At 38.9% G+C, this 14,068-nt stretch overlaps 1 protein-coding gene across 1 annotated transcript in view; it reads left to right on the top strand.

The window, feature by feature from the left end:
* LOC130905460 (matrix metalloproteinase-17-like) overlaps positions 1-14,068 on the top strand; it is a 163,158-nt gene that overhangs the window by 75,465 nt on the left and 73,625 nt on the right. The window contains exon 4 of the mRNA XM_057818889.1: positions 6,323-6,609. Within this exon, the coding sequence (XP_057674872.1) occupies positions 6,323-6,609 (287 nt within the window). The remainder of the gene's footprint in view (positions 1-6,322; positions 6,610-14,068) is intronic.

Genomic DNA, 14,068 nt, shown 5'->3' on the forward strand with positions numbered 1-14,068 from the left:
AACCCCTTTGTGTTCGCTGCATTGTCATAATAAATGAGGTATGTTGAATGATCACAATGGGAGTATGTGTCTCAATGTCAAACATTAAAACCGTTCAGACCAACCGGACACTTAGACTTCCATTCTCCGTGTCAAACAGCTGAACAGCTTTTCAACACTGACTTTTTTTTAAAGGTAAGGTTTTGTTCCGAGTAAGTCGCCATTAAATGCAACTTGTCAAATGAAGTGTAAAGACCAGCTGTTGTGTGCCATAAGAGTTCAGGGTACCAAAAACAATATATCTTGTTCTTAGAAGGAAAGCAGTACATTGTATCTGTATTCAGTACACAGTGATATACAGCCAACAGTAATATATTACATACAGTACTATATAGCAGGTGTTGGGAACTTATGACTTGTGAACTAGAAGTGGTTCTTTTCATAACTGGAGCTCTGCGCCCACTCTGAATGCACCTGACATCTTTTCGTTGCGGATCCATTAGTTGTTCATATACTATGTACAGTAAATAGGTAGATATTTTGGGTTGTTCCTTCGAAAAGTTCGCGGGGCAAAAAAGTGTGGCCACCCCTGCATTAAAAATTGTGAATCTTCTATCACTGAGCCTGCACCTGGAATTGTAAGCAGCTCTGTCTAAGAAAGTGTCAGAGATAGTAAGATATTGTCCTTGTCATTTTATAGTAGTGCACAACTTGTGAGAGTTGTTCTACTATACACAACATTGCACCTTTATTAAAGTTCCCCAACACTGTGAGCTTCAGGTCACTTACTATTTGAAAGTCAGCTTGAATATCGTAGTGTGCGGGAGCCCTTGTGTCTCTCAGTACAGCCATCATTTCTTGTGACAACTTTGAATTTGACATCATTGTTCACATCACACAAAATAATAGAATACTGGCCTTGTGTACTCAAGGGTACAAAGTACCATTCATCTGCTTGCTGCACATAATGGTTGACATTTCAAAAGCTTGTCTAGTTGAACAAAAAAAAAACAAAAAAAAAACTTTTTAAATTCTTTATTTCACATAACTCTCATTTGCTGATGGGCAAGGAAACTGTAAAGGGAGAGAAGAAAAAAAAAAAGAAAAAGAAAAATCAGTGAGACGTGACAATGTTGAATATCCATGCAGAGCTTTTTCATTTGAAGACCTTCATCTTCAGCCTGAATGACAAAATTCATGGCACTTTGTTTGAGTGTGTCACATGAATATGCTGACTCTTTGCTAATACACAGCATGGGACCGCATCTCTGTCAGCGGAATAGTTTGAAATGTGCAAGCGTGAGTGCCGAGTGGTTCTGTGAGTGTCACGAGTGGGCGTGTCTCTGGTGTCTCATGCACTTGTGGAGATGCTCCATTTCAATTAGGAGGGGAATTAGCATACATTTTCATGTGATAGGCCAATATTGTTTGTTTGTGGGTGCGTGTCATGTACTTAGCAGCAATTGTGATGTCACCTCATGTCTCTGCGGAGCTACACAGCCACAGAAAACACTCCCTAGTAGTGTCCTTATTCACTCAGCCCTTCCTGATTTTTGTTTTGTTTGACGCCCTCAATGCGTGTGCCAATGCTTGAGGCACACACTTTAAGTTTTGTCAGAAATGCGTCATTGGATATGTAATCCATATGAGCTACGAAGCACCAGGGACAAATGTCATTGTTGGTTTGGATTAGCAACATTTCCAACCGCGTCAGGGACAATATTTTTTCTTTCAAAAGATGACTGTGAGTAGTGACTTTATGTGGTTTTATCAGAGACTTCTAAACACATTGATACTCCATCAAAAGCAGGAGTTATTCACTGCTCCACACCAAGGCCTCAAATGATTGGCCACAGGCTATTAAACCATATTCTTCATCACAAAGAACTCATTCATGTTCATTACATTGTATTTTCCCTTGTTTAGGCTGCACTTTATATCAACAAGCCATCAAATTACACTTTGTCGATTAGAATGCACATGGGTTTAATTCAGCTAGAGCTTGGCAATATTATTGATATACAGTGGTACATCTACATACGAATTTAATTTGTTCCAGGACCTGTAATTGGAAAATAATGAAATAAAAGGAATTTTAAAAAAATGAATTATATGCATCTGTACTTTTCAGGCTTTCGGTTTTTCGTTTTTTCAGCCAAGTGTTTGCAATATTCGGTTTTGGCCAAGAATTTTGCTTTCGGTACATCCCTAATAAGAATAATGATAATAATTATTACAGTGAGGAGAACAAGTATTTGATACACTGCTGATTTTGCTGGTTTTCCCACTTGCAAGCCATGTAGAGGTCTGTAATTTGTATCGTAAGTTCTCTTCAACTGTGAGGGACGGAATCTAATACAAAAATCCAGAAAATCATATTGTATAATTTTTAAATAATAAATTTGTATTTAACTGCATGAAATAAGTATTTGATACATTACCAACTAGTAAATATTTCGGCTCTTAGTTCTTTTTTAAGAACCCCTCCTGTTCTCCACTCATTACCGGAAGTAACTGCACCTGTTTGAACTTGTTACTTGTATAAAAGACACCTGTTCACATGCTCAAACAAACTAACTCCAACCTCTCCACAATGGCCAAGACCAAAGAGCTGTGTAAGGACATCAGGGATAAAATAATAGACCTGCACAAGGCTGGGATGGGCTACAGGAAAATAAGCAAGCAGCTTGGTGAGAAGGTAACAACTGTTGGAGCGATTATTAGAAAATGGAAGAAGTTCAAGTTGATGGTCAGTCTGCCTCGTTCTTGGGCTCCATGCAAGATCTCACCTCGTGGGGCATCACTGATCATGAGGAAGGTGAGGGATCAGCCCAGAACTACACGGCAGGACCTGTTCAATGACCTGAAGAGAGCTGGAACCACAGTCTCGAAGTAAACCATCGGAAACACATTACGCCGTCATGGATTAAAATCCTACAGCGCACGCAAGGTCCCGCTGCTGAAGCCAGTGCATGTCCAGACACGTCTGAAGTTTGCCACTGACCATCTGGATGATCCAGAGGAGCAATGGGAGAAGGTCATGTGGTCGGATGAGACCAAAATTGAACTTTTTGGTCTAAACTTGGCTCGTCGTGTTTGGAGGAAAAAGAAGGATGAGTACAACCCCAAGAACACCATCCCAACCGTGAAACATGGAGGAGGAAACATCATTTTTTGGGGCTGCTTCTCTGCCAAGGGTACAGGACGACTGCACCGCATTGAGGGGTGGATGGATGGAAGCTATGTATCGCCAGATCTTGTCTAACAACCTCCTTCCTTCAGTGAGAGCCCTGAAGATGGGTCGTGGCTGGGTCTTCCAGCATGACAACGACCCAAAGCACACAGCCAAGGCAACTAAAGAGTGGCTCCGTAAGAAACATCTTAAGGTCCTGGAGTGGCCTAGCCAGTCACCAGATCTGAACCCAATAAAAAATCTATGGAGGGAGCTGAAAGTCCGTGTTGCCCGGCAGCAGCCCCAAAACCTGAAGGCTCTGGAGAAGATCTGCATGGAGGAGTGGGCCAAAATCCCTGCTGCAGTGTGTGCAAACCTTGTCAAGGACTACAGGAAACGTTTGGCATCTGTAATAGCAAACAAAGGTTTCTGTACCAAATATTAAGTTCGATTTTTGTGATGTATCAAATACTTATTTCATGCAATTAAATGCAAATTTATTAATTAAAAATCACACAACGTCATTTTCTTTTTTTTTTTTTTTTTTTTTTTGTATTAGATTCTGTCTCACAGTTGAAGAGAACTTACGATACAAATTACAGACCTCTACATGGCTTGCAAGTGGGAAAACCACATACATACTGTCCCAACGTCTTTGGGACACTGAAACAATTAAAAATAGAACGTAGTTTACGTTTTTGGGAGCAAATGAGTTAAGAAGAAATGAAATAAGAAATTAGTCAACTTAAGATCAAGGGACAGAACACTCCCTGCCTGACATCTGCAAAAGGTCAGCTCTTAATAACTTGTAGAAATACCACCTAAAACGATGCAATACTATAAATGCCTGCAGCATAAGACACTCTAAAACATAGGCAAAAGAATATGCGTAAATGTATTCTCCGTGAGCTTTTGAAAAATAAACATCTGTGTGAAACTGTACTCCTGTGGAAAGAAGCTTCATTATATTGAAGTTCAAAGACTGATATTTATATACAAGTTAAAAATAGCAAAAAATTCATAGCAAAGTTAATTGAACGTTGATATAATTTAAAAAATAATGAAGTTCAGAAATGAATACAAACTAGAGATGTCCCGATCGATCGGCATCACGTCATTTTCAAAGTATCGGAATCGGCAAAAAAAAAAAAAACGGCCATGCCTTTTTTTAATATGTATATATTTTTTAATTAAATCGTTTTCTAATCGTATTTAACGTTACAGACATAATATGTTACACTCATCCAGAGTCTTTAGTTTAGGCTTAAGGTAGGGTTATCAAATTTATCCCGAAAACGGCGGTAATTAATTTTTTTTTTTTAATGTATCACGTTAAAATATTTAACGCAATTACTGCATGCGCTGCACGACCCTCTCACGCATTGTCACGCTCAATCTGGAATGGCGCCGTTTTACCTATATAGAGAGATAAAAGGCAGCGTAAAATGAGTAGAGTGAATTTTGGCAGCCTTTGGAGCCAATTTTTAATTGGCTAAAGGCTTACAATCCCTCTCCCTACGATTAGAAATATCATGGGAAGCAATGTGGGGAAGCAAGGTAGCATTTGATCTTTTTCTTAACACATTATGTTATTTTCCAACACAGAGAAGATATATCAATTGTTAGCACTACGCACAGTCATGGTTTCACTTCCCATCATGCATTTGGGCATGGCTACAGTATCTTTTGCTGAAAGCTCAACAATTACACTAGATGGCAATATTTAGTCAATATATACAAAGTCACAAGTCTTTCTATCCGTGGATCCCTCTCACAGAAAGAATGTTAATAATGTAAATGCCATCTTGAGGATTTATTGTCATAATAAACAAATACAGTACTTATGTACTGTATGTTGAATGTATATATTCGTCCGAGTTTTATTCATCTTTTTCTTAATGCATTGTCAAAATGTATATGATCGGGGAAAATGATCGGGAATGATTGGAATTGAATCAGGAGCAAAAAAAGCAATCGGATCGGGAAATATCGGGATCGGCAGATGCTCAAACTAAAACGATCGGATCGGGAGCAAAAAAACATGATCGGAACAACCCTAATATAAACTATGCAATTTTTTTACCCTGCCTATTAAAAGAATCAGAATCGAGAATCGTTAGAAACGAAATCTGAACGTGGAATCTGAACTGGAACCGTTCAAATTCAAACAATGCCCAACCCTATTCATACTGTAATTTACTATCTCGCTCTGTTGCTGACATCATTGCCGCATGAATTCCGATTTGGAAGACTTGAGAGTTCAGACTCCAGCCACATTCCAAAAAATGTGGGCCAGATTACATTTAAAAGTGCATACTAAAGTTGCCTAAATCAGATTAGAAATGTTTTACTTCCCTGCGACTCAGCCCGTCAAGAAAATTTCTCATTCCAGCCAGATCATGGTGAAAAAAATCTAAATTAGGTCACTTATGCCTGCTTCATGAAGAAAGCAATTTTTCCCTATCAAAATTCTTAGCAAACATCCTCTATTCAAATAAACAGACTTCTAACCCTCATGATTAATGGAAAATTGGCGGCACCACCGCCAGTGTGATTGCATTTAGAAGCCGACATTAAGATGCTCCAATGAGCAACTTTGTGGGATTTCACTTTAGCAGTTCTTTCAATGCTTATGATGGGCCTGCTTACAAAAGAACACTCAAACACAACTTTAAGGAAACGGTGAAGTGAAAGTTTTTGATGTGAGTGTTTCTTTGTCAATCATTAAAAATATTTAAAACATTGATTTAATATACACATTTTAGTTCTTTATGAGAAGTGTCAGCTTTATGTGGCACGGTTCACAAGGAGATATGAGCGGGTTTTTCAAGTAAACTCAAATTTGTGCTAACATTGCAGGTTGGCTTACATTTGGTTTGGACTTGATACTGCTTGCCAGTAGCATTGTGAGAGGCAGGAACCGCTTGCCAACTGTTGTTTGGAGAAACTCAATGTGGTGATAGTTATTATGTAAATTATCATTAGAGCGTTCCAGTTTTGCAAAATTTAGAACAGTCATAGTCAAACTTTCAGAGATAGGCAGAAAACAAAAGGTTTAGTTGGGTGTTTAATTTCCCATGGGATGGATGGACTGGCACTCTAGAGAATCACATTGAAAAAATTATGTTTTCCATAATATTCTCTTGTTTATTTTCCCTTCTCCTGTCTCAGAGTGAGGACATTCCCAAAGGACTCAGCTTTACTGGGCAGAGACACCGTTCGAGCCCTCATGCATTATGCCCTGAAGGTCTGGAGTGATATTGCACCGCTCAACTTCCACGAGGTGGCAGGAAGCGACGCCGACATTCAGATTGACTTCACGAAGGCTGATCACAATGACGGATATCCCTTTGATGGGCCAGGAGGTGCTGTAGCCCATGCCTTTTTCCCTGGAGAGAGGTTCACTGCCGGGGATACGCACTTCGATGATGATGAAGCCTGGACCTTCAGATCACCAGGTGACAGAGAATGAGGTCGCTTACAGACAGGAGTTGCATAACTTAACCAAGTGGGTTTCAAACTTTTTCCACCAAGCACCACCTACAAAGATGAGTTCTAGGACGTACATATAATAATACTGCAGTGCACTTTAAGATTATGCACATTCTTGGTATGTGCATTGTGCCTAAATAGAGGAAAATATAAAATCATGTCAAATACTTAAAAACTGAAAACAATTACACGCTAATCAAAAACTAGACTTTAATGTAAGTGCCATGTTAAGACGTTAATTCGGGTAATAATACAACTAAACTGTGCTTTGGTGTCAAGAAGAAAATAAAGAAAAGTTTAACCCTTTATAGGGCAAGTCACTGTTTTTGGTAAAAAAAAAAAAAAAATTCTTAGAAAGGCCAGGTGCCACAATGTTAACATTTAATATACATATATGCGGCTTAAATGTCATATATACAGTATATATAAGGGGTGTAACGGTACACAAAAATCTCGGTTCGGTACGTTCGGTTCATTTTTGGTACAGTAAAAAAACAAAATGCAAAATATAACTGTGCTAGTTGTTTATTACACACCTTTGTGCTTTCAACAATAGGAACATTAGCCTATACAAAGCTAGAATTCGGCTCAAGAAGTAGCGGGTATTTAAAAATAATCCAACAACAATTTGCCTTTCAGACCCTGCGTATTGGTCAGCTTATTTTCTGAAAGAAAGAAGAAAAAAAAAGTCCTGTGCTAAAGAGAAAAGCAATCCCAATGACAAATATTTTAACATGTATTTTACAAATGAAATGCCTCAATGAATATTTTTTTTTTCTTATGAACGGTTTTCAAAAGCTTTATTGGTGGATTTTCTCAAGTTAAAGCGCCACACGGAAATTAATAAATTTAATTGTGTAAGCAGAATCTTTGTATTATTCTTATTATTTAATTACAGGTGTTTTAGCTCATTTCAATTTATTTTATTTAAATGGGCTATTATTTATTTTATTATGTGTTTATATTTTACAAATGTGATGTAGTATTCATTTATATTGTATATTTTAAGTTGCATAACTTTAGATCGTATGTGAATATTAGTTCCTACTTGTTTTGTTGTGGTAGGAGGGTTTTGTATTGAACGCGGGGCCGTGTTGGTTATTATTATAGCAGAGAAGACAGCAGTAAATCAACAAAGACAAGTCAACTGTGCCCCAATCTACCACTCAAGAGATCTGATGGACTCAAAAAGTGGGTTACCATTGCATATTAGTTTGAAAATCGACACGAGTGACTTCCGGTCACTCCGGTCCGATTCTAGCTACAGGTAGTAGTATTGACGCAGGAGGGTCGCGTCTCGCGTCAAATAATAAACTCTGCCGTTTTTTTCGCGTGCTTGGTGTTGAGCCGCTTCTGGGACGCGTCTAACACACGGCCACACTGCGACTGGTGTGCATTGGCTGACTGACTTTAATGCCCGCGTTTCACTGCGTTCTCGCGGCGGCCACGTTGTCGCGCCGATGACGTTTGTTGGTTATACTGTCGTACCGTGTTGGTCCTCATTATAGTAGAAAAGACGAAGTAAATATAATCTACACAAAGAAACTGTAACCAGATCGACTCACACCCTTGAAAATTAAGGGTTACATTACGTTAGAAACTCGTTCGGTACGCCTCCGTTCCGAACCGAGGACCACGTACCGAAACGGTTCCATACAAATACATGTACCGTTACACCCTTAATATATATAAATAATAATAATATATATATATACTGTATATATATACGCATATATACAGTATATGTGTGTGTGTATATATATATATATATACTGTATATATACAGTATATATACAGTATATATATAAAACACTCAGGTGACTTGAAGTCCCGCTGTGAGACCCCCAATTTGGCCAAATTAAAAAACTGTCCAATATGTATGTGTGATACATCGTTGGAAAGCTTAAAATCTCGATTTTCTGGGGGAAGAAAATTTCTGAACAGGAGGGCATTAAAAAAAATAAATAAACAGAAAACCCTATCTGGAGGCGAGAGCACGTGAGAGCAGAATTACAGACGCCATGACTTTAACGAGAAATTATCGCGTACTTACCTTGTTTCGATCCAAAAACTCCATGTAGCATGTATCACTGAGTGTCAAGACACAGCTGGTTAAAATCATTTTACAAATTTTATAAACTAAAACATCAAGAGGGGTTTTAGTATCAAATCATTTTAACTCAACACCATTTATCTTTTAGGAACTACAAGCCTTTTTATCCGTGGATCCCTTTCAATGTTGGCTGTTTGAAAACTATTTCTTTTTGTACACTGTTATTTATTGAGACACAGTGTCTTTCAGACCAGATGTGAGGATTTACGGTATCTAAGGAAACAATGTTAATGGTCATTTTGTATTTGTCGAGGATGATAATATATATATATCGCTGAGCAAATGCTGCTTTTATTTCGGCATTTACTATGATAGGACTGTTTTTCTTGGAACAAATTCACTGTGTGATTCTGTTCTGAGCTTCTATCTTAATTGATCAAGCCAAACTTGTTTCATCCAAGATTGCCCTTGAGAGATGTGCTCATTTGGAGGAGTGAGGACATGATGCTAAGCTTCCCTAAATGGACGCTTGCCTTGCCTGCCTATTTGTGTTCCAATCTGGAAAGCCCAACATGCACTTTAAATGCTTGGAACGCGGAATGTTCGAAGCTCGTCTGTCAGACTCGCAATGCAGTAACGTCTCCTTTTGAATATGTTTATTCCTTGTGATTTTTGAACATTTTTACTTTTTGTCAGTCACCGAGGCAAAATTCCAGACGCTTTGCCAAAGTAGTTTGAATAATAATGTTTGTGGCAGAAAGGAAGTGTAAAAAACAAATTAGCCTGTCATTTACAATGTTGCTCATTTTGCTGTCAGGAGCCTTCGCACAAAAGAAGAAAAATGAAGCTGCATTATGAATTTGCTCATCCAGATAAAATAAGGTGACAGACAGGAATCGTGTGGCGATGTCTCAACATGGTCACACATACAAGAGCCTTAACTTTGCTTCTCTCTGAATTTTGTGCTTTGGTGTGCCTTTCATCTGAATGATTGAACTTAATGTCTTTCCTCGTCACACTTTCCCACAGAACAGAGAGATGCGTAAAGGCAGGTCAGGAATGTTTACTTGGGAGATTTTGACAATACAGTGTAGGGGTGTGACAAAATATCGAAATGGTGATATATCGTGATTAGAGATGACCCGATTGATCACCCGATCACATCATTTTCAAAGTATCGGAATCGGCAAAAAAATATCGGCCATGCCTTTTTTTAATATATACATATTTTAATTAGGGCTGTCAAACGATTAAAATTTTTAATCGAGTTAATTACAGCTTAAAAATTAATTAATCTCAATTAATCGCAATTAATCACAATTCAAACCATCTATAAAATATGCCATATTTTTCTGTAAATTATATATATATTCTGTAAAATAATTTGTTGGAATGGAAAGATAAGACACAAGTTGGATATATACATTCAACATACGGTACATAAGGACTGTAGTGGGCATTTCACTCTACTGTCATTTAAATCTGTCTATGCTGTCCTCACTCCGAAGCGTCTACTTTTTCCAAAGCTAGACAGCTCGTGAACGATGCCTTAATAATCAGACTTCTTCCTTTTTCATCTGATTTATTAATAAAATGGCCTCAAACCACTGTCCTCTTTAGACGTAGTGAAACTACAAAAAAAAAGTACACAAGCATTGCATTAGCAACAACGTTAGCTTAGCACGCTATACAGGATCACTAAACATAAACAAAAAGCGTCTCATACAAAAAATATAACATTTCGCTTACTAACATAATATGTACATTCTTTACAACAACCGTACTTACGGACAAATCTTGTCCAAGGATCATATAAGCACAACATTACAACGTAGGCGTCAGCCCGAGACGTCGTGCAGCCATATTGAACTGGCAAGAAAGCAATAAACCATGTCGCAAAGCTGTTAGACAGCACAAAAAACCTTGCTGTAAAACTTAACAAAAGGCAGAATACTGTCTGAGCGGGACATGTGCGTTAATTGCGTCAAATATTTTAACGTGATTAATTTAAAAAATTAACTACCGCGCGTTAAAGCGATAATTTTGACAACCCTAATTTTAATAAAATAGTTTTCTACAGACATAATATGTTAACACTTATCCAGAGTCTTTAGTTTAGGCTTAAGGTAGGGTTATTAAAAATATCCCGGTAACGGCGGCAATTAATTTGTTAAAAAATGTGTCACGTTCAAATATTTAACGCAATTAATGTATGCGCTGCACGACCCCCTCACTCATTGTCACGCTCAATCTGTAATGACGCCGTTTTGCCTATATAGAGAGATAAAAGGCAGCGCAAAATGAGTAGAGTGAATTTTGGCAGCCTTTGGAGACTTCTTTTCATTGGCTAAAGCCTTGCAATCCATCTCCCTATGATTAGAAATTTCATGGAAAGCAATGTGTGAAAGCAACTGATCTTTGTCTTAACACCTTAAGTTATTTCCCAATGCAGAGAAGATATATCAGTTGCTAGCACGACGCACAGTCATGGTTCCTCTTCCCATCATGGTTCCATTCCCATCATGCATTTGGGATGGCCACAGTATCATTTACTGAAAGCTCAACAAATACACTAGATGGCAATATGTAGTCACAATATACAAAGTCACAAGTCTTTCTATCCGTGGATCCCTCTCACAGAAAGAATGTTAATAATGTAAATGCCATCATGAGATTTATTGTCATAATGAACAAATACAGTACTTATGTACTGTATGTTGAATGTATATATTCGTCCGAGTTTTATTCATTTTTTTCTTAATGCATTGCCAAAATGTATATGATCGGGAAAAATTATCGGGAATGATTGGAATTGAATCGGGAGCAAAAAAAAGCAATCGGATCGGGAAATATCGGGATCGGCAGGTACTCAAACTAAAACGATCAGGATCGGATCGGGAGCAAAAAAACATGATCGGAACAACCCTAATTGTGATACTTTGTATCCCAAAAGTTTATCGATATGCTCCTGTGAGAATCCAGATATCATTTTAAATAGGTGTCAATGTCTTAAAAAAAAGAAGAAAAAAAAAGCTGCCTTGACGGTGCTCGACACACCATCCATTTAGACTGAGAACGTTCGTTCATTCAAAACCAGAGCATTCACAGTCATTCTGTCAGATTTTCAGGGCATTTATAGGTCACTTGCTGTTCATTTTAGGGCATTTCCAGGTCATTTCCTGTTGAGTTTGAGTCACTGCCTATTTATTTGGTTGATTCCCAGGTCACTTCCTGTTCTGTATCACAAAATGAACAGGAAGCGACCCATAAAATACCCCAAAATCACCAGTGAGTAACTGAAAATCAAGAGGTAAATGACCTTAAATGGCCCAAAATTACCTCATTTCCTGGCATTGGCTGTTACTGACGGCCATAGACGTTCAATCCGTTTGAAGTGGGTGGCAGCGAATGAACATTCGTTCATTCGCTGCCACCCTCCCAGTTCAAATGGATTGGACGTCTACTAGTGATAAACTCATTCCAATTCACAGCAGAAGCTTGTTTTTCTGTTTATTAGTTGTTTTTAGAATATCCTAGAATGATTTCCTGACCAATGTATCGATAATAGTTGTATCGCCATATCGTCAGATCAGCGTTATCTTGAGCTTTGTATCGCAAACCATATCGTATCGTGAGGTACCAAGAGGTTCCCCACTCCTAATACAGTGGTATCTCTACATACAAAGTTAATTCATTCCAGGCCCTTGTTTGTATATCTAAGTAGTCGTATGTTGAGCAGAATTATCCAACAAGAATACATTATAATTCCATTAATTTGTTCCACAGCCAGAAAACCTACAAAATCCTGAATGAATACTGCTGGTACTTTTGCCAAAAGCAATTACACTGAGCAAAACAAACAAATTATAAATGCAAATCGTAGTAATAATACCTATAATAATGTGACGAATCCGGTTCTAATGTGGTGGATGTGTTTTGCGTGGTGTACCTGAACGCACTGCGTGGCAGGTAGAGTTTAGAGTTTTTACTTACACTTTTCGTGTTCTGTTGTTGGCATCAGCTGCAGCGGACAATAGGTGTGTTGTGTTGCACAAATTATGAAAAACATGAAGCTGGTGATTTCTATGGCAATGTTACAATAATAATAATTCGTGTCACCTTTTTCCTTTTTTCACCACCTGCACTAACATTCTTGGAACTCATGTTGATTTCTCTCACAAGAAAATCCGCCGTACGTCCGTCTTGCAATAAAACAAACAAACTGTGGCGCTGTCGAAAAGCCTCTGAAGGAATCTGACCTTTTAGCCAGATTGCCAGAATCACACTAGCCTAACTGCCGGTCCCGCGCTGGCGCAGATCCAACGACCTGGGCCGGCAAAACTCCGACAATCCGGCCAAAAGACCAAACTCCGCGCGTTCACCTAAAGGCCGAGTTATCCTTCCGCGTCAGACCTGCGCCGTCAAGGAAGACCCGATTTACGACCCTGCGCCGGAGCCTTCTGATCGACATTTATTCAATGTTGATGAGCTAAAGATTTACATTCAAGCATTCCATCTTGCATTATTTATTTTTTTCTCTGTTAGACTAGTGGAAGTCAACAAGCATGCCCCAAAACCGTACAAACATGACGCCACAAGCCTCTAGTGGCTTGGCGGTAAATTAGAGCAACGCGTTCCTTCACCGCAGAACTATCGAATGCTCATTGACGCCGTAGTCACTTCGCCGTCACTGCAACGCAGCAGCATCACTCAGGCTTTAGCCTTAACCCCTTGTCATGACTCCATTTTGAAAGCTGGAAAAAGGCTTCGAAACACAAGTTGACAATTCATTCAGGTCAACAGCGATCAAACGGCAAGGCAAAACAGCAACAGACCCAGGCGAGGAGGCAGACTGGTTCCAGGGTCGCCATATCACATGTAAACTAAAGATTCCTGAGAAAAAATGACAACGATTAGTTAAACATTCAGTCTTTTTAAAGCCTCTCGCGAAGCGGGCTGTGGGCAGAATAAGGGCGTGTTTGGGTCTTCTTCTGTTTTAGATTCGGGCGGTCAAGTTCGTGTGTCACCGTTACTGGGTAATGGTTAATGAGACTACTGAGGTGGGAGTTTTGGCGCACCTCACCGTCTGAGAGGCGCTGAGCTATCAAACTTAAGAGTTCTTTTTATTATCGGATGTTGTGGTAGTACAGGACGTCCTGCCATTTGTTCTGGACTGTCCTGAAGAGCTGAATGCGGGATTTGGTATTGCAGACGTGAGCTTGTCAATGTCTTGCCTATCACCTGGTCGTCGGCGTCAATCTTGCTCAGTCAGCTGCATGACGCACGCGTTGAGCTTCCATGATCAGAAGGCGTCATGTATCTCTTATGCCCTATGTCAAATGTATTCTGCTTGTTTTTCTTAAACTAAGACA

The sequence above is a fragment of the Corythoichthys intestinalis genome, chromosome 17, assembly GCF_030265065.1.
Source record: "Corythoichthys intestinalis isolate RoL2023-P3 chromosome 17, ASM3026506v1, whole genome shotgun sequence".
In the NCBI taxonomy this organism is placed as follows: domain Eukaryota; kingdom Metazoa; phylum Chordata; class Actinopteri; order Syngnathiformes; family Syngnathidae; genus Corythoichthys; species Corythoichthys intestinalis.